The 27,367-nt window shown below is 33.7% G+C and overlaps 3 protein-coding genes across 4 annotated transcripts; 2 read left to right on the forward strand and 1 right to left on the reverse strand.

The window, feature by feature from the left end:
- The first annotated feature begins 115 nt into the window (after positions 1-115).
- LOC121748033 (squalene synthase 1-like) lies at positions 116-6,045 on the forward strand. Of its 2 annotated transcripts, none has more exons than XM_042142246.1 (15): positions 116-276; positions 420-621; positions 1,037-1,079; positions 1,163-1,252; positions 1,937-2,012; positions 3,057-3,126; positions 3,456-3,599; positions 3,703-3,807; positions 3,937-4,083; positions 4,171-4,246; positions 4,371-4,459; positions 5,096-5,187; positions 5,271-5,319; positions 5,402-5,472; positions 5,812-6,045. In XM_042142246.1, exons 2-14 carry the CDS (start codon positions 427-429, stop codon positions 5,465-5,467), a joined length of 1,242 nt encoding a protein of 413 aa, XP_041998180.1. In that variant the 5' UTR covers positions 116-276; positions 420-426; the 3' UTR covers positions 5,468-5,472; positions 5,812-6,045. The 2 variants fall into 2 exon arrangements, with proteins under 2 accessions (XP_041998180.1, XP_041998181.1); XM_042142247.1 differs by having other exon boundaries at positions 132-326.
- Positions 6,046-6,419: 374 nt separating this feature from the next.
- Positions 6,420-10,462, reverse strand: LOC121748034 (SH3 domain-containing protein 2-like). The gene is made up of 10 exons (XM_042142248.1): positions 10,180-10,462; positions 9,463-9,579; positions 9,031-9,100; positions 8,800-8,951; positions 8,288-8,389; positions 7,941-8,141; positions 7,789-7,851; positions 7,455-7,676; positions 7,286-7,360; positions 6,420-6,792 (listed from the first exon to the last, which is right to left on the reverse strand). Exons 1-10 carry the CDS (start codon positions 10,237-10,239, stop codon positions 6,676-6,678), a joined length of 1,179 nt encoding a protein of 392 aa, XP_041998182.1. The 5' UTR covers positions 10,240-10,462; the 3' UTR covers positions 6,420-6,675.
- Positions 10,463-22,990: 12,528 nt separating this feature from the next.
- LOC121749005 (GATA transcription factor 5-like) lies at positions 22,991-24,586 on the forward strand. Its single transcript, XM_042143613.1, has 3 exons — positions 22,991-23,172; positions 23,269-23,594; positions 23,686-24,586. The coding sequence occupies exons 2-3, from the start codon at positions 23,289-23,291 to the stop codon at positions 24,379-24,381; spliced, it is 1,002 nt and encodes a 333-aa protein (XP_041999547.1). The 5' UTR covers positions 22,991-23,172; positions 23,269-23,288; the 3' UTR covers positions 24,382-24,586.
- Positions 24,587-27,367: the final 2,781 nt, after the last annotated feature.

Here is a 27,367-nt window from a genome sequence, read left to right on the forward strand (position 1 = left end):
AGGAAGAGAATTTCCTTCCAAAAAAATCAAAACAAACATACACAGCCAAACACGGAAATGGTCGTTCTCTCTCAAACTATAAAATAAAATGTAAACCAAAATATTTTCCATATTATAACCACTACACATAGCGCACCATCACCAAAGCACTCACTCCCCCACATTTCTCTTTCATCACCCCCCCTCTTTCTCTCTCTCACTCTAACCACACGCGCACGAATTCCATCGTCCTCGCTGCCATATTCACGCAGCTGATTTAGAGTATTTTCAGAAACAGTAAGTATCGCCCGCGGATTTGAAACGTCATCTCGAGCAATGTGATTTGAGTTGGGTCATGAATTAATTAGAAATCCTCGCGCTCAATCATTGCCTAGATCGCCGTCGTGAGCTGATTTAGTTTGTTAATCGGTGCCTGGCAGGTTTGAGATGGGGAGTTTACGTGCGATTTTGAGGCATCCGGATGATTTGTATCCATTGCTGAAGCTGAAATTTGCGGCGAGGAATGCGGAGAAGCAGATACCGCCGGAGCCACACTGGGGATTTTGTTACACCATGCTTCACAAGGTTTCTAGAAGTTTCGGTCTCGTTATTCAGCAGCTCGTTACCGATCTTCGTGATGCTGTGAGTGATCTTCATACTTATTCTATTTTCGGTTCAATCATCGATGTCTTTGAGAAGGAATTCTAATTTTTTCGTGCTTGTATGGTGATGATCGATGTAGATTTTCTGTTGTTATTGAACCGGCTAATTTTTCAACTTTTGTACCCAATAACTGAAGAACTGCTGTATACGACGATATTAACATAGTAGTAGTATGCAATTATTGGTTTGTTTTTATAGCACATTTATTACGATACTAAATAGTCTCATATTTTGACTATTGATCTCACAATAAGCAGGTGGAGATAATGTCCAATTTCATGGCAATCTGCTGATAGATTACATAATTTATACGCTCAAGAAATTCTAGTTTCCATGTAACTTTCTATATTGTCACACCAGAGAATGACTGCTTTATTCTTCTTGGATTTCGCAGATTTGCATTTTCTATTTGGTTCTTAGAGCACTTGACACTGTTGGTAAGGTTCCTATGAAGAATTATAAGAGTAATTATTCTCACTGTTGAGATCATTTTTTCATTGTTATTTAACTTATTTGACAGAGGATGATACTAGCATAGCAACAGAGCTCAAAGTACCTATTCTGATGGCTTTCCATCGTCACATATATGACCGAGAATGGCATTTTTCATGTGAGCTTTAACTTTTGTCTTTGTTATTTTTTCGCTGGTAATTGTGTGATTAGGAAGTTGAACAGGACGTTATAAGAGCTAATTTGCATTTTGATTGTAGATAAGAGTTTTTGCTTATAATGCCAAAACCTTGTGAATGTCTAGCCATTTTGCACAATAAGCATCATAGACAACCATTTAGTTGTCAACAAAAGAAAACATCTGTATGAAGATTGAATTGAATGGTCACCTAGGCAGCTAGGACTTGATGCATCTCACACAATTTCCTATAGTCACTCTTAAAACCAAATCAAATGAAAACTTTAATGGTACTGTTTCTTTTTGCTTGATGAGCTGCATTCTGCTAATTGTCTCCAGGTTTGATAAATTATGACTTTAATTAACAGGCTTGTAATGTTGCATTGACAATATAATCAACTCTAGAAGTTAACTAGAGATGCAATTTTTGTTACATCATGTTACTTCTGCTTTCTTGCAGTTTAACGGAATAGTGTGTTTTCATTAATAGAAACTCTGATGTGCAAGGAACATATATGCTAACTGGAAAACCTTGCAGTTAATGCTTATTCTGATGTTATCCATAATCAGTTTTCAGAAGAGGAATATCTCGATTATATTTTTTGTTATTTTAAGTGAAGGAATTTATTTATACGTCCAAATTCATGTTATATATTTGTTTGACAGGTGGTACAAAGGAGTACAGAGTTCTAATGGACCAGTTCCATCATGTTTCCACTGCCTTTCTGGAGCTTGCACCTGGGTACTCTTTAAGTGGCATATATTAGTAATGTGATTTGGTCAACATATAACATGGCATTGATAAAAAGAGAAATGAGTCGATTCCCCTCATAGATATGCAAATTTATTGAACGATGATTTAGTTATAAATGAATTTGGCAATGACCTAGATCAGGAATTTTTTTCTATATGCGTTTCAAATGGTATTTCCGTTGGTGGCTGACTGAGGAAATGTCTGAACAACATTATTAGTAACCTGAAGCAGAAGGTTTGGAATTAAACAGAAGTGCCACTGACTGGAGATGATAGGTCTGGATTAGATCAATACATAATTCAATCTGGAAAGTTGTGTACAATGTTGACTTCATAGTCTTTAATTCATAGGTATTGGTTTGGGCAAGACCTAGGGTACTGTTAATTCTGATAGATTTAAGCAGGAAAGTCCATATACTGGCATAATCTTATTTAATATTTGCTGACATTCAGTTGTGTGGACCAGGAAGTAGTTTTATATCTAACCAACAGCGGCATAATATTGCTTCTGAATGATGTGGTGAAACGGTTTTCGTTTCCTTAAAAGCACATAAAAAAGAATAACTGCAGTGTAAAAATTCTGTGAAGCCACTAGGACAAGCCTAGTCCCGGGAAAAAATTAAAGTGATAAGAACGTGTTCAATCTCATTTGCATTTGATTAATCTTCTAACAATGCACTTTTGAGTTCTTGATGTCTGGGATGCCAATATGTACATAAACTATCTTCACTGGCAATATTAGCATCACAAATTTGCAATTGATACCTCCTGTCATTACACTTCCAAACAGTGCAATAGTAAATATAAGCAGATTGAGAGCAAGAAAGTCAATTAAATTTAAGCAGATTGATAACATGACAGATGTTTGTTAACTTTGTCTGGACTCTGGTAAAAGAATTTCAGAATAGTAGTACATTTTACTTTTCAGTTTAAATTATAGCCTTCCTCATATTTATCTATTAGTTGAAGTTAATTTGGTAGTTAACTACTTCTATGCATGAAAGATAACTTTCAACCCCCCTAATTTTTGCAGTTATCAGGAAGCGATTGAGGATATTACCATGAGAATGGGTGCAGGGATGGCAAAATTTATTTGCAAGGAGGTATATATCACACCAGATTGTTTCTCTGTCCATGGATTGAACTATGAAGTTATTTATCCTGGATTTTAAAGTAGATTCCATGAGGTTTAGAATTTAATTTAGATAACTTATTTTTATATTATTTCTGTACCTAGATACATTTTCCTCTGGCCTCATTATTAGGGAAATAGTAATTTTTTCTGTTTTAAAAACATCAGAAATTATACTACTCAGAATCATATTACTTTAATGTTAATTTAAAAACCATAATAAGTATTCGTAGCCAGAGTATACTTGTGCTCACCAGGAAAATCCCATTTAATTACTTATGACCAATTTTCACTTTCCAGGTAGAAACCACTGATGATTATGATGAATATTGTCATTACGTGGCTGGCCTTGTTGGATTGGGGTTATCCAAACTATTCCATGCTTCTGGAAAAGAAGATCTTGCCACAGATGAACTGTCCAATTCCATGGGTTTATTTCTTCAGGTACTTATTCCATATTGTGGTGATAAGTCAAGTCATCGCTTTAGAGATAGATCTCTGTCATTTTTAACTGTAAGAACTCTCTTCCATACTTGGAACAATACAGAACACAAACATTATCAGAGATTACCTTGAGGATATCAATGAGATACCAAAGTCACGTATGTTCTGGCCTCGTCAAATATGGAGTAAATATGTGAACAAACTTGAGGTAAAGAATTATTTCCCTTGAATCTATGAAACATTTTCAAAATTTCAATAGTCATGTTGATCGAATATGTATATTACACGTGAATTAGACGTCGAAAATGCCTTACACGGTTTCACATAATGTTCTCAGGACTTGAAGAGCGAGGAAAACTCAGTTAAAGCAGTGCAGTGCCAAAATGACATGGTCACAAATGCTTTAGTGCACGTCGAAGACTGCCTCAAGTACATGTCTGATTTGAGAGATCCAGCTATCTTTCGCTTTTGTGCAATTCCACAGGTATACTTGTAAATGCAGTGTTTTTCATATATCTGCGGTTTGGATTTTCCACAGAAAATACATCTGATTTCCGTTTTTCTTGACCAGATAATGGCAATTGGGACATTAGCTTTATGCTACAACAACATTGAAGTCTTCAGAGGTGTTGTAAAAATGAGAAGAGGTATGCTGAAATTCTTGATGTTCCTCTTGCTATGTGATTATGTGAATGTAACTGTTTATTTACGTAAAATTTTGCTTCCTGCCATCTCTCAATTCTAATATTTTTATGCTCTTTTTTTTTCTAGGCCTTACTGCTAAAATTGTCGACAGAACCAAAACAATGTCTGATGTGTATGGAGCTTTTTACGACTTCTCTCGGATGCTGAAATTTAAGGTACTATCTTGTTTAGACCTATCAAAAGCTGGTCTGGCTGGTCGCCCCGACATAACCTCACGAAAAACTGGCTCAGTTTGTATCCTCTTATTTGATGTTTAATTTGTGAAAAAGCAAAGAGCAAGTAAATCTGTGGTGCTATTTTCCAAAAAAAAAGTCTCATTTTTTCAAGAGACGAACATGTTCGGCAAATTTGAGTTGGTTTGAATAGTATCATATTGGAATTTTCAAATTATTGCAGAGCTCATTTTCAGCATTCTTCAATTCTCTATACATCTGTTGTTATTTTTTCTCTCTATTTATACTTATAAATTAGTGAACATATTGAATCTGTCCTCTTTATTTGAGTGCTAATACTCAAGCTCTGATTATAAATCATATGTTGAGGCATTTCTTAAACTTAGTTTTTGTTTGTTATAAGGGATTATAGGAGCTGAACTCAAATATTGTATTTTGGTTATCTGATTTTTTCATATAAAGGTCCAATTCCTTTTACTGGAACTATTTAAGATCATTAGAATTAATTTCCTATGAGCATTACGCTCAACTATACATGTTGAATGATAGACCTTGTTTAAATGTTTTATTGTTTACCTTTCGTAATTTGCTAAAAAAATGTGGCATCATCCTTTTTAGGTTGACAACAATGATCCTAATGCGGGAACGACAAACGACAGACTAGATATTATATTGAAAATTTGCAGGAACTCTGGCACCTTGAATGAAAGGTATTTGTAGCTTGATTATGTTATGATTTTAGACAAATCTTATCTATCCTCTTACCACAACCCTCCCTCCTTTTATCTCATAGGAAATCTTACATTATTGAGAGTGGCCCCCAGTACAATGCTGCTTATATGGTTAGTTCTGGATTTCATTTTTTAGGTTTTCATTAAAGAAGTCATATGCCTAATAAAACAATTACCTAATTGACAAATGCAGGTTGCTATTTTCTTCATCGTACTAGCAATTCTTCAAGCATACTTCGCACCAAAGAAAGCTGTCTAATATCTGTGAGTCTTTCCCGCCTCTTCTTTCTCCAATGCTACCTACCTCTTTTGTGTGAAAATATTGTAAAATCACAACACCGTTGTTTCTAGTTGAATAAGAATTCAAGCTTTTTACTCAAGTCGATGACATTTAGAATTACCCCTGTCTCTAACATGTTAACTGAAAGTAGTAATCAAAATGGAGTCACCACACACAGGAAATCTGAAACGTTGAAAAGAAAAGACAATTATCAGATTTTCTCACTGACCAGCATAAATTTACCCCATATAATAGCAGAATGCTTTTGTTTTTTAAATAAATTTCTTTTGTGAGCTCATACTGCATTCTCTCCCTATTTGCAGGATTGGTTTATTGGGATGAGAACTTCTACTTGCTTGCTACCACCTACACGAGCTAATTCCACATACAAACAAGCTTGTCACTGAAAATAAAGAAAAAAGAAAAAAATCATGTAACGAATTTGTGCATATGTTTGAATTTGTCCTTGTTTTGCTGGACTAGTATTAATAACCTAATTAGACCCACAAACTTTACTGCTTGCTTATTCCAGAGTTGCAGTTCTGCATTAGACCAAATTACAATTTGCATGTTGATATTAGTTTTGAACCACAAACAGATATTGCACATTCACCTATTTTCTCGATATTTGATGAGTATTATTTATTTATTTATTATTAATAATTATTATTATTATTATTATTATTATTATTATCTATTGCAAAAGACAAAAAAGGGTTTTAACTAAATCAGTTACTGCGGCAACTAAAATATACCAAAATTATTACTTGAGTGGAAGAAGAATATATAAGAGTATATAGACAAACATAAGTTCGGACTTTAAAAGGGATACGATAAGAAAAAGAAAATAAGATGGTATAATATGGGCAATGAAGGTAAATGGCAAACCATTCATCAGCATTTAAGGAAATTAACAACATCGATGCCCAAATACAGAAAAAGCAAATGAAATGCAAGTGCATTTACGCAAATAGAGTAAAGAAAACATGGCATTTTGTTATTATACACATACAAACCAGAAACAAATTAACTCAACGAACCTGCAGGCAATACACCAACCTGCAAAATTTGGACCAAATAATGATTTAAGAAAAGAAAGGGAGAGTAATCCTTTCTGTAGTAGGCGAACTCTAATATTATGCATATATTCCAACAATCCAGCACAAAACCAAACTCATGAGAATAGTTCAAAAAACTTCTGCAAACTTGCTGGCAAGAACACGCTCACGCCTCTCGATATAGCCGAATGGGAACCAACCGGCTCTGCCTTTGCACTCACCCTCAGCCCAGCCGTTGTTTGAAACCTTGAAATGGAGAACAAGATTTATTCAAGCAGATATCATTTAAACATAAAATTGACACAACTTTGATACTAACCACTATTCAAAGACAGAGATAGCACATTATAAAGTAAAGGAAAAGGAAGAAAAAACTCCTGCCTCTCTAATTTGAAAAAAAGAAGCATAGTTTATAGCTATACTTTCAGTTAACTAGAAGCCTTCGGCAAAGGCATATCCTAAATAAAACCATTCCTATTCTGTTAACTAGGAACCAATATAGTCCATAGATCTTGCCTGATGGATGGTCAAGAATGATATTCAAACAGGATTAGATAATATTTCGTTTACGATTAACAGATTAAGGTTAATTTTACCAAAATTCACTTAACTATTCACTGCAAGAGAAGAAATGTTGATCAGCAGCTTTCTATTGAGCACGCTAAGAATAGAACAGGACAACTTTCAACATGAAAATAGATACATTGACTGAGAATATGAGTACTCAAGACTAGCATACCTTCCGAATGACGAGATAGTCTCCAACTGACAGAGTAAGTTCCACATCAGATTCAGCATGGTAAGGATACATGACCTGTTGTATCAGCAATAAAAAGCGGGATAAGCTAAACACTGATGATCGAGTTTACTTAACAAATACTGACATATAACCTTAGCAAACTAAATACCTCCCCAAGAAAGTAACCCATAGCATCGGTCGATCCATCCTGTACCGGTGAGGTAGGCAGGCTATTTACTTCTTCATATGCTGGAGGTGCAGGCATACTGTCCACGCTTGGAATTGCAGCAGCAGCAGGTGAAGGTGAAGGTGAAGGTGAAGGTGAAGGTGCAGGAGCAGGAGCAGGAGCAGGAGCAGGAGCAGATTCAATCCTTTGGCGCTCAGACATCATCTGAAAAAACACAACTCATCAAAAATATATGGAAACAAATCATAAAGCACAACAAGAGGGAGCAGAAGTTTTTATATGGGGGGGGGGGGGGGGATATGCTGGATTGACTTACTTCGCCTTCTAGCATATCAAGTATTTGAAGAACACGCTGATGGTAGGCTCGTTCAGCTTCAACCTTAAAAACAAATAGGGATATATTAGGTATGAATTCATAGACTAGTTTTAAACATGAGCCCAAACTTTAAAAGTATGAAGGCAAATTACCATAGCAATTAGTCGTTGCAGTGTCAACCTTTGTTGTTGAGCTTCTACGGCAGCCATAGCAGCAGCAGCCTCTTTCCCCAGAGTGGCGACATTTGACTTCAGATCTTGCAATTTAGACTCGGCTGCCTCAAGTTTAAAAGCCATGTCAGGATGGGCATTTCCTTCCCTTAATTTGGCTTGTCTTCTTGCAACTTCAACAGCCTATCTAGTTCCAACAATCAGTGTAACGAGCTGGTGAGGGGATATCCATCAATAAGCAGCATACAAACATCTCAATTAATAAGAAAAGCAATTTAAGTGCATCTAAGATCCCGTCAATCACTAACGATTTAACTTAATTAAAATACCTGAGCTTCAGCCTCTTGCCGCATCCTGTCATATCTTTGTGCTAGATGACGAGCGTCCTCCAATGGAGCTCCGAGAACCATAGCTCTCAATGGTTCTGCCACCTGGCATAGAAGAAGTCAAGTGTTATTAATGAACTAGCTGTCTAAGTCTTGTAAAATAGATTGTGCAGAAAGTTTAAATTAGTTGATGATGAAACAGAGATGATAGAAAATCTGAAAGTCTAAGTGCATCCAGGTAACAGAAACCACAGTGGACTAATATTGCGATAGACACCAAATGTTTGTTCGATGTGTAAAATTCACACGATTTCCTAGTGGGATAAGAGCAAGTTAATTAAAAATCTAACTAAAGCATAAACAAAGTTGGACCAGGTGAATGGTAAGCTGATAAATGAAGTTGATAATAACTAAATAGTAGAACAAGAAGAATTTGCAAAAGATGCAGGTAGCAACAATGCTGTTATGTAAAAAACCAACACAAGAATCAAGTTTCGGGGAAGCAAAATAATAACCTGTGTGCCTAAGGCCTTCAACAGATTTCCGCGTTCTTTCTCCATTTGAGCACGAGTTCGTGCAAAATTTGATGCAGCTTTTGAGAGCGTACTCCCACTGGTACATGTATTTTCAACACCATATTTCCTGCTATCTTCTGACAATTTTGTTCCTGAAGGGAAAATGACACATGAAGGAATTATTATATTTACACTCGACATATGAGATCATTTTGAATCAACAGAACTAACCTATCTCGACTTGTTTGGACCCTGTTACTATATAACCTTCGACACCACGAACAATGTCTCTCTGGAAATGCTGTAGTATGAAAAGACAAAATGCAATCAGAAGCTTATGATACATAATGAATACTTTAGCATTACAAACAGGATTCCTATGTCAAAGGCTGAATAGTTAGCAACCATTGTGACAGCTCCCTAGCCCCCAAGTTATAAAACAGTTACCCACTCTCCCTTTGTATGTCTCTCTCTCTCTCTTGCACACTCCAGTGAATTTGAGTTTATGTTATGGTTGGGATGAAGGATAAAATTTCCCTTTAGATAAGCTTTATGCTATGGCTGGGATTTATGAAAACTGATCCAGATAAGCTTATGCTCTATGAGTTACGACAATGACTTTCCACATCCCTAAGCATTTAACTCCACAATAGGTAATATAACCTTGGCAGCTCGAGTGGATATGTATAGCTTTTCAAGCTTTTGGTGCTGCTGGAACTCTGCATCATCAGGCATGACATTATCTGAACCACCATAGGCACCAAACTGCTTCAAAACAGCCTGGAAAACGAGTTCAGTGAAAACAGACTAACTTTTAAGTACAAAAACACCAGATATATATCTAAGTTGTATAGTACTAGTACAATTAAATATCCTGTAGTCACAACTTCAATTCAATGCATATAACCAAATCCAGGCTCCAGTATCAGACCAATAAAGTTGCACAGTTACACGCGCTCATTTGCATTTAAATCAGTTCAAATTACAATGTTTAAACTCATATGCGGCAGTCAAACGGATCAAAAAATTGAGAGATCATCTAGATTAACCCGAATCCACATATCACATATTACACCGTTAATTGTCAAAATCTATTTACATTAAAAAACAAGAGAATTAACGCCAGTAAACCTAAATCGAGGTGGTAAACAAACAATACGACACTGAATTTCAAACCAATCAGCTCAACGAAATCAAATACAATTCCAATTATGGATGCACAACATATTCCGGTATCATAAATTCTACAGTTCATGCCAATCCGAATGATCACAACATCCAAACTGAGCCGCCCGATCCGACTGAAAAATTCGCATAAAAAATCCTAAACGCAGAATCAAAATTACACACACATCTGCGAGTCGCACAGCGTTAGAATACCTGCTGTTGCCTGGCGACCTGCTCTCGGAGTCTGGACGCTTGTTTTCTGATGGCTTCCATTCACGAATCGATCAACACCTCCCGTAGCTATAATCCACACACACAGCTGAAACAGTTCTATCTTTTTTTGCAGAAAAAAGGAATGTATACAGCAAATGGATTCAGGTTTAAAGGAAGATCTATAGCTATAGGCGTCAAAATGATTTTGAATGTGCTTGATTTTTCCGGATAACAGTTTGCTGATGTACGGTTATTTTTTGTGACAGAGAGCAAAAATAAGATCTATTTCTAATTTTCTTTGTTTTGACGGTCTCAAATTTACGCTAGATGCAAACTCCAAATTATGCTTTAGACTTTTAAAAATATCAATACATGATAAAATTACGTCAACACAAAATGTCAACATAATATCAACCATTGACACTGTGTTTTTTTATGTCATTTTATCATCAGTTGACATTTTTCAACGGTCAAAATAATAGTTTGGAGTTTTTACGGTATTTAAAGTATAGTATTGTTAAATTGATATTAGAAAAAGGTGGCTAAAAATTCTTTAAAAAAAGTGGCTAAAAATTCTATAAAAAAAACAAAATACTTTACTAGTACTCCATTATTTATCAATAAGTTTTATTTCGAGATATATTGTCAACTATTATAGTCAGATTTTGTCTCAAATATGGAGACGGAATTTTCAAAGAATAATTAGAAAAAAATAGTTTGTCATTCTTTGTTACGCAATTGAAATATTTGCTATAATCAGATTGAAGTTTCAAATTAAGTTTATGAAATATGGTTAAAATTACTAGACTCAGATATAATACTCGAGGCAAATTGTATTCGGTTCATTAGGTTCTAACATTCGTTTGTTCATAATATGTTTGAGAGTACGCTAATCAAGCTTGTTTCTCAATTGAACTCGAATAACATATACTCCCTCCGTCCGCGAATAGGAGCCCGTTTTGCCATTTTAATACGTCAGCGAATAGGAGTCCCGGTTCACTTTTACCATAAGTGGTAATGGGGTCCCACCTTCCACTAACTCATTCTACTCACATTTCATTTAAAACTAATATATACAAGTGGGACATCTATTCCACTAACTTTTTTCCATCCACTTTTCTTAACCTTTCTTAAAATCTGTGCTGCCAATAAATGAGACTCATAATGGCGGACGGATGGAATATAGACAAGGAGCATATTTTGAATATTTTACTAGCCTTTCTTTGTGGGGCCCAATCAAGGGTCACACAAGCCAAGCTCAAGCTTGAATACAAAAATAATTTTAGCAGTAAATGATACTATGAGTTTTAAAGTGAAAAGGATCGATATAAAAATAGTTGAATACTTGAAAATGGGACACGCCATTAGAGAGAAACTTAGACCACCTTTATCGGTCATTGGAGTCGACCTCCACGTAATTTTACAATTAAAAAAAAAAATCTAAATATGGGTCTCTCTCTCCTCGACCCATGTCGCTCTCTCTCCTCAAACCAACCGACGGGTCCCCCTTCTCATTTCACCATTCGGCCAATGAGGTTGTGCCAAATGGCACAATTTCATTGGCTGATATTTTTATTTTTAATAATTAATATATCTTTAATGTATTATATTAAAAAATTATAAAATTTATACCAAAATTCATAATTTTTCTTCCTCTATAAATAGAGACCACATTTGCTATAGTTTTGCATACAAAAAAATATCATCTTTTCTCCTCCTATAATCCTTATTGTTTAGTAGAATTTCATATTTTCTAGTTTCCCTTGTTGCTAGCTATGGAGGATTATGAGGATATTATATTCTCTGATTCCCAAAACTTCAACCCTTCCCAAAATATTAACCCTTCTCTAGATTATTTCCCTAGCTTTGATGATTTTTCGAATTCTGAGCAATTTCAAAGTTCATTTCAAAATCAACATTCAAGCCAAGCCATATCACAAACCAAGAATGCTGTAAACACCCCACATGGTTGGAGTGAGCAATAATAAGTATTTCATGTAATAATAATAGTATTAAAAATAATATAAAAATAAATATATAATAGTGGGGTTGGGTGGTCATTGATAAACCATGAAAATATGTGTGGTTGGGTTGGGTGAATATTAATGATGTGGAAGATGATGTGGATGAGATAGAAATGAATTAAATATTGAAAAAGTGGATGGTTGGGTTGGGTTGGAGGGTTGCTGATAAACATGGTCTTAGGGAATAACCCAAAAAAAATAAAATAAAAAATAAGACTACTTTTTTAAGACGGAAGTAGTAAGTAGTACTCCCTCCGTCCCGGACTACTCGCACATTTCCTTTTCGGCACGGAGATTAAGGAATGAGTGTATAGCAAAGTCAACAATTGCGGCTGTAGGTGATAATTTTTACTAAAAATGGAAAGAGTGGACGCCCAGAAAGGAAATAAGTGCAAGTAGTCCGGGACGGAGGGAGTATCACACAAGCCATGCTGAGCCCGGACAACAATGCAATAGCTCAAGTCGTCGAGCTCGGGACGACTATTATTAGCTCGGCTTGGCTCGGTTACAGCCGTGTAATGGAGAGACAGTTTATTGTGTGAAAGATTTGATCAAAATCAAATTTTGAGCAGATATATTTGTTACACTGTGCCATTGTTCCATCCCTGGAAGGCACTTATGATTCTAAATAGGATGCCTCTTTGCTCACCAAAAAAAAAGAGGATAGAAGATAAGTGCCTCTTGATTTAATGGTAGCAAAGAAGCTTCTATAGGAATATACTCCATATGGAAGCTCTCATAGCAGGTTTTCTCATTGTCTAGTTTTCCATTTCCCTCAACAGTGTAGGATGTTATCTTGCTTTGTTTGTAAGAATAAGATTCTGCTACGCATGATGCCTAATCGAATATATCATCTGCACACAAATAGGAGTGAGGATTTTCTGCAAGGAGATAATCAGTTGGCTGATGGAATCCTCTTGAAGATAATCAGGTGTAGGTGTTGTTTATTCAGGTGCATAGGTGCTTGCTTGAAGATGTTTGGATGTTCGTTTCATGTCATTCGTTCTTGGCTTCGTTCAGGAATATGGCCTGAATCCGAGAGTTTCAAAGACGGAGATGTTGTCACAGTCATGCTGTCTCGTTGGAGTGGAGTTCTACGGTAGGAGTTCAACCTGTCACACTGCAACGGGTAAAACCACGAGCGTAATGAGTTTAACTTAAGCAGTAAATCAAAAGAAGTTGAAGATATTTTAGGGGAAATCTTTGAGTTGAAGCTCTTGATCAGTCAAGAAATGATCCATTTTTGGCTTTTTCATTGTTTAGTGGAGTACTATAGTTATTTGACAGTATATGTTAAGCAAGAAACCTAAGAAAGTTGAAGTAAAATTGGGAGAAAAAATCACTGATTTGAAATCTCTTGATCAATCAAGAGAAATGACCCCTTTTGGCGTTTTGTAATGTTTGGTGGTACTACTAGTTTATGTTAAGCTAAAAATAAGAGGAAGTTGAAGTTACTTGGCTTTGATTTGAAGCTCTAGATCACTCAATAGAAATGACCCCTTCTGGCTTTTGCATTGTTTAGTATAGTAGTATCATTATTTGAGATAGATAAGTTTTTTCTACACATTGCACTGATACGGGCGTTCCCGTATCAATGAAGTCCGGCGGCGGTCCACCGGAGAACTTTGGCCAATTAGGGTTGGCGAAAGGAAGAAATCTTGCGTAGAAAGTAAAGAAACGAAAAATAGGGAATTCTGATATTATTGATATGCGATAATTCAATGTACAGAACCCTATTTATATTATCTAAGGAGCCTAGGTTTGGTTCGACTCGATCAATTCCGGGAAAGAACCAACAAGAATATTTAATTAAATAACGTCTGCAAAATAAATAATAAAACAAAAGAAAAATGTCCCAAAAATAAGCAACTAATACGAAACAAAATCACCATACTTCACTGGCCTCCCTTGCCGTTTCGGACGGCCACTCTTGTGCACCTCCTGCTGCTTCTTCTCCTTCTCCACGGCAGGAGGTTCCCCTTCAGCTACGATGGGCGGTGGAGGCAGCTCGACGATAGGCACAACAACCGTACCTGTATCATGCACACAAAATCTTGAATCAATAATGATAAATAAAAGTTACTCCCTTATGTTGAGCAAACTGGAATGCCTCGTGACACGGGGAGGTGGTTCTTTGCTTTGAGACGGGAACTCGGTGATTCTCCCACACGGCAGCAATAGCCGTGAGAGACGCCCCTAGTGTTGGACTCCATCAGAGGGCACCAGCACAAGTGGCTTGCAATTCAGCAACAAAGTAAACTATCTCAGTTTTCTGCTTATTTTCGTATGTCACATATCATTTCTACTGAAAATTGGTGTTCTTTTGTTTTAAAAACAATCATGTGATCAAAATGCTCTAGTAATTTTCTAATTTTACCAATGATATATTAAAACACTAATCACCTAAAATTGTCTTTTTTTTTAGAAGGGGGAGTATAAATATGTACATCAAAAATTATAGGAATATATCTTATACAAGCAATAGACTTGTCGACATGCTACTAGCTAAAGAGGGGGTTGATAAATTCGAGAGTGACAGATATGAGTCGAGGATCAGTGCACAATAGCGATATCGATGAAACAATATGGATTTGACAAAATAAAAATTGGGTAGCAAAAAAAAAAGGTTGTTGAACTACTACTTAATACTTATGTTGAGTTTAATGCGAATTATGGACTTACGATGTCGCATTTCTGGTTCATCACTCTCACTATCTAAGTAAATAAATAGTGTACTATGAATTATTCTTTTTTTAGTTTTGGAATAATAGTAGGGCTACAGTCACAAATTAATTTTACCATAAACATTAAATTGAATCACATCACGATAATTTTGCTTTTTTAGAATCTAATTACGTTCCAGTAGGAGTATCAAGTTTGATCATGAGCCAAAAATATCGGGTATATTTTGAGTGCAATAAAAGGCGTATTATTTAATAGTTAGACTTTATAAGCCTTACGTAATCTTTTCAATTATTTTGTTTAATTTTAACAACATATTTTGAATAATACTCCTCTTCATATCGGGTATGGGCCAACTTTATATAGTGGCCCTTCAAATTGTTAATGTGCCTAAGTTTCTCTTTTATTTTACTATTAATCGGTTGCTGGTAATTAAATTGAGTATTAAGTTATGCAGATGGGATGGGCTCCACCGTGTACATTTTAAAAGAATTAGAATTCACGGCCTTTACATGCAAATTTTGATTTTATATTATACTTTTACTTTTAATTTAATATTATTGGATAAGATTCTTTGTTTTTTTGCCTACACGGCTATACTTCTATTTTGTCCATACTTCAAGTCTTCAATGATTCAATCAGATTTCTATTGTTGGTAAATTGGGAGTTGGGACTCCGTTGCTATTTTTAGTTTCATTTTATAGTCTATTCCCCTAATTCTATATTTATTTAAAAAATAGCTTAAATTTCAAAAAATACAAAATAATGTCATGAATTTTCATAAAATTTGTAAATATAGCACGGCCTTATATTGGAGTGTTCCCAACTGCTCCTATTGCTTTTATTGGTCTGCATTACCAAATCGATGTGGGATAAGAAATGAGAATTTCAATATAGTTTGAATCAAAAAGTGCAAGTCCATGTTATCTTTACAAATTTTACAAAAATTCGTCTATCTTTTGAATTTTTTAAAGTTTGGGCTGTGTTTAGTACAAATGGATTCAAAGTTCACGTCATAAAATATCTAAGTAATTAATTAATCGATGTGGGATAAGAAATGAGAATTTCAATATAGTTTGAATCAAAAAGTGCAAGTCCATGTTATCTTTACAAATTTTACAAAAATTCGTCTATCTTTTGAATTTTTTAAAGTTTGGGCTGTGTGTAGTACAAATGGATTCAAAGTTCACGTCATAAAATATCTAAGTAATTAATTTAATTTTCTTTTACTTCTTTAAATTGTAGTAGTTTAGAAATGCATCACACCATGGATGTAATTAATTTGAATTAAATATAAACGAAAATGAAGCGGAAGTAGACTTTACACAACATAATTGCGTCGATTTTGTGGTCAACTTAATTTAGTTCACTGTTTCGGAACTTCTACATAAATGTGTTCAGCAAACTGAAAGGACCAATATTTGAATGTTTCAATCTCGTGTATAAAAAATAAAACTTAATTAACAGGCAATACTCTTCTCTATAAAAAATATTTGAATGTTTCAATCTCGTGTATTTTGAGACGGCTTTATATGTTACTACAATAATTCCATTAATTATACTCCATATTGCAATAATATTTGGTTCATAGTTATTGAAAAATAAGTATTCATATTTAATCCGACCTCGATACATATATTTACATATGCAAGCGTTACAAATTACAATGATTGTATCATCTTTTGATCCTAGCCCCTACTAGGATCAATTAGGGAAAAAAGTCCATAAACTTTAGACTTGTTAAAGTAGGTTTTATTCACGTATGTACAGCGATTTTTTGTAATTAGACGGTTTGTGTTTGGTATATAACTTGGAAATAATTTAGATAAATGTGTAAAATTAGGTATTAGAAGTTGGAAGAGTATATATAGTTTGGTGGGCAAGTGGAACGATAGAGCAATTGTTGGAGAAGAAAAAAAGTGTGGGGCAAAGCAAGTCATGCGACGCAGCCAACTCACACTCAATCCTCTAGTGGATGTGTTTTTGTTATGGTTTATCAACGTGTATATCACTTCCTTCATAATACGTGTCCTTTGATTTATACCAGCATAATATAGTGGAAAATTATTCCCTAGCCTAAATGAAGGATTATTGATTCGCTATTCTATTCAATTCAATTATATGGTAGATTTTTTTAAAAATAATGTAGTAGTAGAGTATTTAGTTTAAAATTTTAAATTATTTTAATTCTTTAATTGTACATCATCATTCACCAGTTGGGACTTGTGCCATTTTATCCAAATATATCATACTCATTTTGCTTGTATTTTTATTCAATATTTGTGAAATGCATGGGAGTTAATAATATACAAACCCAATCAAATGAAACTAATTATTCCGTTTATGATGAGATTATATACATACAGTTCTTTAATTAGAAATATCACTAATGTAAAAAATGCGAACTAATTTGAATTATATCACTAATGTAAAAAATACGAACTAATTTGAATTATGATTTCCATAAGCAACAATTATCATAAAAAGTTTACTCCTATTATTATTACAAATAAGAAGCATTGACCTATAATAATGATTTTCTTATAGTACTACTTCTTTTACGCCATGAGAAGATAAACTGTCCAAATTAACGTCTAATTAATTTGTATACATTCATTCCTTACATTAGTGACAAATTAAAAAAAATAGAATTTGTGGGATCGGTTATGTGAAAAAAATAGGAAAATTGTAAGAAGATAGACGATGAGAAGTAATTACTGGCAATGAATTGATACGGAGAAACACGTATCAATGATAATTGGTGAGAATTCACCGGATATTGAAGGTCCGTTCGCGGAGGAGTCTCTGTCGAGCAACCGATGAATAAAGACGAAAAAGTAAATTGCAGAAAAATAAAAGACGGTACGATAAAGATAATTATATTTCTTTCATGATTCCTTCAAAATATAACAAAGACTCATATTTATACTACTCCCTAATAACCTAACTTAGTGATTAAGAAATAGGAAATATATGGAAATCAATAATATATGAAATAATAGAGATATGAGGATATTCTGTAGATATACGCGTATCATGAATGCGGAACAAAAACGAAAGCCAATCACAATTCCAAAAAAATGGATGAAGCTTTCGTATAGTGGAATCGACTACTAGAATGAATTTAATAAACTGTTATCGGTGCTTGTAAAATCGGTCGACCCGACCCGACCCACACAAGATCCATGATTTCTAAATATTGAAAATGTTAAAGGTAGGTTAAATTTTTATTGTTTCTTCCCTCGATCAAGGTCAAGGCTAAACTTGCGGCTTTAAAGTTTAAACCAAACCATATATTATATGGGCTGTCTCATTTCGAATTCAACTTATTTAAATATGATGTGACTCATAGTATTTGAGCCAATGCCGGCATAACGTGTCGAGCAAAACGACACCGCTTTGTGGATATGCACGAATCATGCATGCAATGCAATCGAGCGTTTGCGATAATATCAAACTAAGTTTGTTCGATGCTACTCAAGAGTTTGGAGCCACTTCCATGAATTCAAATTAAATAAAATGCCTTTCTATACATTTTTTAATCGACTTACTAAATGCTGTAACTGATTGTGGTTATAAGAAATAGGTATTTTTTTTAAAAAATGCGCATGTATGAATATTGTACTTAATTTACATGAAACTGGGGTTTCACTTTAATGATTTTTAACGAATAGTGCATTCATATAGAAAAGGTATAATTAGTTGTTTGTAAAATATTACTGTTGGGGTCTATACTACACATCTGTATAAAATCGATACTAGTAACGTAATTGTATTCAGTTAAAGTCAGAAAGACAACAAAAATTCAGAAATAATCGCCTCACATTAATCTCTACACCAGGACTATATTGATAGCGTATATAATTTTTTTAAGAAGATAAGAATATAAAATTTGATAAAATTATATTCAGGCGTATAAAAAATTTGATAATTATATTCAAATGGATTACTTGATTTTGTCGAGGCTAAAATTGGGTGCCAGACCTTTATTGTTAGTAAAGTGATTCCAACATATTTCCTCAGAAAAGAGAAAAAGGTAATTGTAACCGAAATTTATATGCAACAAATGATCGACAGCGACAATCTTTAACATTTATATGTAGATATTTTAAAAATTGAACACAATTATCCAAAATTAGGTATCTAAATTTGGTATGAATTCCTAATTATTCACATACTTTAATGTCCAATGCATAAACTTTGACCCATTTTATAATTTCAACGCAATAATAGAAATATTAGACTAATCTCATCACCTTATTTTCTTTTTTTTTTTTTTTTGGTAAAGGAAGCAGGCTAAGCCTGAATCTCTCATCACCTTTTAATTCATGGTGAAATTGAACCCAATCCCCACCCAAATTTCTATGGTAATATGATATGGTAGTAGGAGTTGCTTGTTTTAATATAACCGGTATTGTCAAAGTGCATTTGCATGGCCGTGGTTTTTCCAATTCAATTAGTTTAAAGCTTGATGTTGCACGTCTATAATGATCGAAAAAATTAAGTCTCTATTTTCTAATATAAATGAAAGACGATGATGTTATTATAATAATTTAACAATTACGTTATTTTTTTAAAAAATAGACGGCTATCTACCTTCGACCTAGATTTCATGTAATATTATTACTTTTATTTGACTAGGAAACTATTCTCACATTTGCGGTCCTTAATGAAAAATATTAGTGTCATAAGTCCATTAATTAAGTCTAATATCACCAAACGGACTTTCGCATTGTTTTAATATATTTTTATCATTTTCCATTTTGTTTGCTTCAAAAGAAATAAAAAAATAAATAAAAATCCCCACAACCCAATAAATGATTTAATATCGTTTTATGTATCCATGAATGATGCATATTAATAGATATGGTAAATGGACAAAAACGTCCTTTTGAGACAAAAATTTGGAAGAGAAACGAAAGTGTTAATACTCCTTTCGTTCCATCAAAGAGAGTTCACTTTTCTTTTTAATTTGTTCAACTAAGATGACATATTACGGCAAACAAAAACACTTATATCTCTATTTTATTTCCTCTACATTTAATATATAAAATAATACCACATATAATTTCATACAGCCTAATAAAAGGGCAATCTTCATTAGGATTTAGGATAGTATAGAGAAAGTATACAAAAATACTCCAGTATAAAAGTTATTGCAACAATACTATGTCCTAGTCCATGAACTTCTAATGCTAATATTTATCATTACGGACCATAAATATGAGATGACAAAATTTATAAAAACTAAATTTACATTTTTTTCCTTATATAATTGATAGTAATATAATAATCGAAGGTTGTAACCGAAATAATGGAGTACATGGACGCATAAATCCAAAGTTGAAATAAATAAAAAAGTCGGTGATGCGATATAGGTGTAAGATTGCCGGCGAAAAGACCAAAATGGACGGCGCGATGAATGCGGCAAAGTTGCCTACTTTTCTTATTACTCCAATCTTAAAAATCTAAATACAATCAATCGCATAAAGTTAAAATAACAAATGGTAGTTCTAATTAAAGAAAGTGACTCCTCTCACTTTTGAATTATCAAATTTATCAATTATTAGCGCCATAACCCATTTCAAACTTTCAATTTCTTGTGCAATTACAATTGTGAATGACCTGCCACATTGCTATTGGATATGTTTACTACTACTATTTTAAATCTCGTTTTGATTAGTGTATGCTAGATTTTGTTTGATTTATAAATTGAGTATATCAACTAAGTTCAAATATTCATACTCGCGTGCTTACTGAATTGAGATCTCAAATAATTTGGTTTCAGGGAACTATAAAGTACCCCTCTGGCATCCTAAAAATTTTGTTCTCTTTTCCATTTTCGTATGTTCTACAAATTTTGTCACATTTAACTTTTACTATTTTTTTTATAGTGAACACCACATTTCAACAACTCATTTTCAATTACATTTTATTATAAAGTAATATGAAAATGGAATGCACATTTCACTAATTTTTTTAACTTACTTTTCACTATATTTCTTAAATTTAGTGACAGGTCAAAACATGACAAATTTTGTAGAACAGAGATAATATATCGTTATAATAAAAATGTTTAGCAGTGTCACAATTTGAGTCGCATCATGAAAAATGTCACAAAATTTATTATAGCTTAATTTGGTACGTAATTTAGCTACACTCATCATGCATCTATGAATTATACTATGATACATAAAATGTAAGTAAAATTTGTTATATATAAATGTAACAATTTTTATAACATCAGGTTATATAACTAAACTTAATTTGCTATACATTTTAAGATATCACGAAGTATTTCTTATATATCACAATATCTCTTGCTCACACACACTAAACCTCTATCTTTTCTCTCACAATGATCTTCCCTCCCCCACACATTTACACACACACACAATTTTATTATAATGTTTTTATTATTAGTATTATTATTTATTTTCAATAACTGATTATAAATTAGCTTTAAATTTTCACATATCACAATATCCAAGCTTTTAAATGTCACATGTTTTTATTTTTTTGAAACATAACAACTACCCAGCTACAATATTTAAAAAAAAAACTACTACAATATATTACAATTGTAATTAGTAGCATTTAAATGTCATAACTCTTCGAAAATTACGTCTCATCGGAACATTTTGTTATATTGTACTACGAAATTACGTAAAAATGGATATATCATCCACATATATAAGATACATAAATGAATGATAGTAGTAGTATTCAAGAAAAAGAAAAGGGGAATAATTATATGCGTGAACGTATTATATTATCAACTATATATACAATCAAGCTGTGCAGCATAAATATAAATATATATAATCAAGTTCGATGGTTTAAAATTTAGTTTGCACATTAATGAAAAAGAAAACAATAACTTTCAATATTGGTTTTGAGTGGGGTATTAACGTTTCAATTATTAATTTTTTGTCGACAACTGTTAGACTAATCTACACTGCATGAAAAATTAAATAGAAATTCTTATATAGATTTTTTTTGTCGCATCAGTTGGTTGCAATAAATAACCTACTTCAGTACCTCACTGATTAGTAATGACTGATCGACCAGCTTCTCTTCTTATGTAGATTTCTGACTCGTGCAATTTCATTTTTTTAAATTTCTTATGGAGTCTGTACATTTTTTTAGGTGTTCTATCAGTAGTAGTATTTCAATTACTTATTTTAATAAAATTACCGAGAAAGTAATTTTGCTACGCCTATGTAATTTTGCTATCGACTACTTTATCACAACATGTTTACTCATTTATTAATCAATTTCCCATGTTCTGAACACATTTTGTTGGATATTTATATTTTATTTTTTCTGCGTGATAGATTAAATGTTTTCTACGTTTTTTTTGTGTGTGGTTTTCAAACTGTGCCACTTTCTATTACCAAAAAAAACATATAGTACCTTCAATTTTAACGATCTATAATATTTATCTCCTTCAAATGTACTAGTAATAAACTTATATGGTCACTATACCAAAATATAGCATCAATTCTTACATCGAGTAAATACAATATGTAGAATTTTTATTTATACTATGCTCGTTCCGAGTAATTATATAATTCACTTCATGTGTTAGCATATTCAACACAATAAAAAACTAAAAATAAACTTGCGTAAATGTATTACTCCTATTAAATCTCGAATCTTAGCTCTAACATAAATGCGTCAAACGAGCATTTATTTTCCTCCGATCCACTCAAACAAATAAAACCATTGACCTCACAATATATTTTATTTTGTGTTCTATTATACATGCACACATGTATTTTCAGTATTTACATGGAGTAATACCGAATATCATTATGATTATTTAAATTTGCCTATTTTCTATTTCAAAAATCTCAATTTTATTTTTGACCACATTGGAAATAACCCACCTTAAATACTACTATGTGACTTTTCTAATCCATAAACTGAGCAAATAATGGTCAATGGAAAATTCCTAGTGGAAACTGTAGATACGGTCCGAAGTCGAACAATCTAAGCTTTTTCCATTGTCCAATTCCATGCAAAAACTATGAATAGTCAGCCATTCCTTCATTAAAAATCTCGCCTCCCGTGTTAATTATACAGTGCGTTACAACTCACCATTATACCATAGTAACACAATCTTTTCAACACCAATTTTTATATAGTTTAATAAATATATATACATAAAGGAAAAGGAAAAACCATTACCACACCCCCACCAGTTTCGCCCACGAACCAGCCTTCATTTCTGTGCTCAACTTCTTCTTCTCTCTCTCTTTTGTAGCCTACTGTTTCTATTCAGGTATATATATGTGTACATATGCATAAGGAATTTCGGTTTGGAACAATTAATTGGATTTGTTGATTGAATTTTGGCGAATTTTGCTCCTTGTTTTAGGTTTTGGGAATTTTTGAATAATGGAATGCATTGAGGCACGTGCGCTGAAACCGAGTTTCCTGTCGCAAATGGCTTTGAAAACGAATTCTCAAGTTTATTACAACGACGACGTTTGGTGTTTGACCGGAGTTAACAACGTTGTTTCCGAGGATTTTCCCGTCGAGGACCTGCTCAACCTCGATCTCCCCGAGAAGGATTTTCAGGAGCTCTGTTTTTCTCAGGAAGATGAGGAAATTTTGCAGAAAGGAAATTCGGTTTATTCCTCTTCTTCGTCTTCCAATTTTTCCGGCGACTTCGACAGCCTCTCCGCCGAGCTCACCGCTCCGGTAATTGATTTTTAAAACATAGTTAACATGCAAAAATTCAGAATTATTTCTTGTAAATTTATTGTTTTTTTTTCCAATTTTCGGATTATAGGTTGAGGATTTCGAGAATTTGGAATGGTTGTCGCAATTTGTGGATGATTCGACGTCGGAGGTGTCGTTATTGTGCCCAACCGGAATTTTCACGGCGCAAACCGGAGTTTTATCAGTGAACCGGTCGCATCCGGTTCACAAGATGCAGGAGGTGAAGCGAATTATGCCTCCGTATTTCCCGGTTCCGATTCCGGTTAAAGCCAGGAGCAAGCGGCCGAGGTTCACCGGCCGGCCGTGGTATCTGGCGGCGGCGCCGTTGAGCTCCGTCGACTCGTCTTCGACGACGTCGTCATCGCACGGCTCCTCCACTTTACCCACGTTTGTTTGGTCGGACCCGGTTCATGATGTTGAGTGGTTCTCCAGCGCGGAAAAACCGGTTGTTAAGAAACAAAAGCGGAAAACCAATGGCGAGACCGGTCCGGTTTTGGGCCGGAGATGTAGGCACTGTCAGGTGCAGAAGACGCCGCAGTGGCGAACCGGGCCGTTGGGGCCGAAAACGCTGTGCAATGCTTGCGGCGTCCGGTTCAAGTCGGGCCGGCTCTTTCCCGAGTATAGACCGGCTTTTAGCCCGACTTATTCGAAGGAGTTGCATTCGAATAGCCACCGGAAAGTTTTGGAAATGCGGCAGAAGAAGGATACGGCGGTCGTCGCCGTTGACTCCGGTTCGGAGTCAACGACACCGGTTCAGAGTCAGTGAGAGTAGGATTGGTGATAGTTTTAGAACCGGTAGGTGCGGACCGGTGGCTGCTGAAATGTTCAATTTCGGTGGCGAACCCTAGAGATAGGGAGGTTATGAATTTAGTTGTTCTTTTTTTCTTCAATGTAATCCATCTTTTTTTGCAGTGTTTAGACTAATTTAAATTAGTTTTGCCAATTGAGATTATTTTGCAAATTTCATTTAACACTAGTCTTGTAATCTTTATTTATTTTTCATATTCTCTATAAGAGAAATTAAGTAATATTATAGAAACTAAATTATTTATAATATTTTAAAAATAAAATACATGCAAATTTCAACTTTATATAACGTTTTTTTTAATTAGAATTTTGCACATTTGCATTCATAAATAGATTGTACTACTAGTTGAACCATATGTATTTATTACTCTTTTGAATTGATATTAGAAGACATGCACCGATCAATGTGCCCCATTAATGTACGAATTAGATGACCAAAATGTGATAAATTTATTTCGCTAAGGTCAAAAAAAGGAGATATGAAGTGAATTAAGCAATTGGGTTATACTCCTATAAAAATAATGTGTGATCATTATTTGTTTAGGGCATAATAGTGATTGTGACAATGACAAATTTCTTCTCAAAGGCTAGCAAAATGCAATTATTGGGGGTAAATATGTAATTCAAATTAGAATAATTCCCGTAGTCATCTCCTCTAGGAAAAGTAGCCAGGTTGAAAAATTCAAAGCAGTTGAGCGGTTTCTGGCGATTTGCCTTTGAAAATGGAAAATCCATTGACGCGGGAGTCAGTAAATTTACCATTTTACCCCGCTTGAAAATTCATTGCTTTGATTTGAAGATAATAAAGCAAATAGTTGTAATAATTTTGATGAATGTGGACCCAGGTTTGGCATTTACGTCATTTAGGTGGGCTTGGGCCCCACAGTTTGTTGTGTGTCCCTTGCCATTTTGCTGTTGCCCTTTGCTGTGTATAATTATTTCATTTAAATCCACATGCTGGCAAACTTCAAAATTTGAAATATTCATAGTAAAAAATTAGACCACTTTATATTAAATCCAAACCATTGTGGGGTTTTTTAGGATGATTAGATGATGTTGGGTGTGAAATTAGTTAGAATTCGAAATAGAGGCTTCCAAACGTGTCTATTTTAAAACTCTTTTTTCTATTGTAGAATAAATTTGCTTGAATTGAAGGATGTACACAGTTTATATACCTCTGTTGTGTAAAATTTTATACAAAATTAATTAACTAAGTTGATTGTGTATTGGAAATAAAAATGTTGCTTTGAGTATTTTTCATGTAAGACAGTAAGGCCCTTCTTAATATATGATGATGGAGTGGAAAATGCAATGCAACTCAATTGGTAAGACACTTCTTCTTCAACCATTAGGTTAGAAGTTCGAGTTATTATAAGGATAAATTGGGAATCATTTTTTATCTTCTTAAAATAAAATAGAAAATATTAATGAAAACAGAGAAGGGAATGAAATGCTTATATGATGGAAGAAATGAGATAATTAAATGAAAATGCAAAAGAATTATCATTTCATTCCTATCTTCATTTTATTTGTATATTTATTCCACTCTATCATACCACTAAGAAGAGCTTCAAAGTTGTGTGTGTGAATTGGCTAAACGGTAAAGAAATTAATATCAGAGACTTTTAAATTTAAATTCATTTACCCATAAAATAAAAAAACCCCAATGTCTTCAAAATTACTAAGACTAGTTACAATAACAAAAAATAACAAAAAAGGAAAGCAATTTAAGAACAATCTTTTAGTGCAAATATTATTTTATTACATTAGTATTTAATTTCCAAGTTATAATTCACTAGTCATATGCCATCTCAATTTTATAACTCCCACTAATCATATGCTCAATTTCGTTCGACAGTATTATTTGTGAGTTAAATGATGAAAAAATATTGCTGTATTTTATTTTGACAATCAAATGCAATTTAGTTATCCCCTCTAACTAATAGGCTCAAGTTTTGAGTTTCTACGGAAGAAGATGAGTAATTTCAGAAAATAAAGAATATAATAATTTCAAATTTAATATATATAGGGTCCGTATGGTTAAAAAGATTACATCTCATGATTAAATATGTACTAGTCCATTATGTTTGGTTTATACAATTAAATCTCACAACTTAAACTTAATCATAAATGGATAATTATATATTATAATGAGTTATAGTTACATTTTTCAACTAAAATAATTTCACGACTTAATCTTAGATGAAGAATCATATGATAATGAGTCATAGCAACCGAACGACACCATGAGATGAGTAATAATTTTTCATACACCGCACGGAAGACGAATGTATATGTTGATCTATTGCAGTGTTACATATTGTCTCGATAGAATTTTGCTAATAATTTGGTTATTACTCCATGTTTGTGTTATATTACCAATTAAGAGGAGGGAAAATAACAATATTCTGCATTTAGTACGTTATTCGTTGGGTTTTTGTTAATGGAAATGTATGAAATTGTTAGGTGGTGATTAGGTCTTACTTTGGATTCTAGCATCTCTATTTCCAATGATCAATCGATTTCGATTTCTATCATAATGTTATATGACATTTAGAGCATCCACCTCCGTGCTCTTGCCAACGAGCATGGATATGGGCCCGATCCCACTTTTACTCCCTGCTCTTAGGCAAGAGCACAACATTCACATTTGTGCTCTTCCGCAAGGACAAGCTCAAGGGTCCCACCATTATATTATTCAATTTAAATAAAAATATTTCCACAAAACTAAAATGCATTAAAAATACCCGTAATAATATTACAAATTACAAAAAAAATTAAAAATTACATAATTAAAATACTAAAAATTAAAAATTACATAATTAAAATCCTAAAAATTAAAAATTACATAATAAAACACCTAAAAAATAAAAATTACCCCCGTAGATGACTATTCATCCGGCTCTACCCCCAATGTTCTTTGGAGACCCCGTATCATCGCCACA

Source organism: Salvia splendens, chromosome 9 (genome assembly GCF_004379255.2).
Source record: "Salvia splendens isolate huo1 chromosome 9, SspV2, whole genome shotgun sequence".
NCBI classification, from domain to species: Eukaryota; Viridiplantae; Streptophyta; class Magnoliopsida; order Lamiales; family Lamiaceae; genus Salvia; species Salvia splendens.

Coding starts and splice junctions, on each gene's coding strand:
- LOC121749005 (XM_042143613.1), top strand. CDS start 23,289: ATGGAATGCATTGAGGCACGTGCGCTGAAACCGAGTTTCCTGTCGCAA. Junction 23,595..23,685: donor CCGCCGAGCTCACCGCTCCG/GTAATTGATTTT, acceptor TTCGGATTATAG/GTTGAGGATTTCGAGAATTT.
- LOC121748034 (XM_042142248.1), bottom strand. CDS start 10,239: ATGGAAGCCATCAGAAAACAAGCGTCCAGACTCCGAGAGCAGGTCGCC. Junction 9,101..9,462: donor TATCCACTCGAGCTGCCAAG/GTTATATTACCT, acceptor TTCATACTACAG/CATTTCCAGAGAGACATTGT. Junction 8,142..8,287: donor GGCAAGAGGCTGAAGCTCAG/GTATTTTAATTA, acceptor GGAACTAGATAG/GCTGTTGAAGTTGCAAGAAG.
- LOC121748033 (XM_042142246.1), top strand. CDS start 427: ATGGGGAGTTTACGTGCGATTTTGAGGCATCCGGATGATTTGTATCCA. Junction 622..1,036: donor TTACCGATCTTCGTGATGCT/GTGAGTGATCTT, acceptor TGGATTTCGCAG/ATTTGCATTTTCTATTTGGT. Junction 3,127..3,455: donor CAAAATTTATTTGCAAGGAG/GTATATATCACA, acceptor TTCACTTTCCAG/GTAGAAACCACTGATGATTA.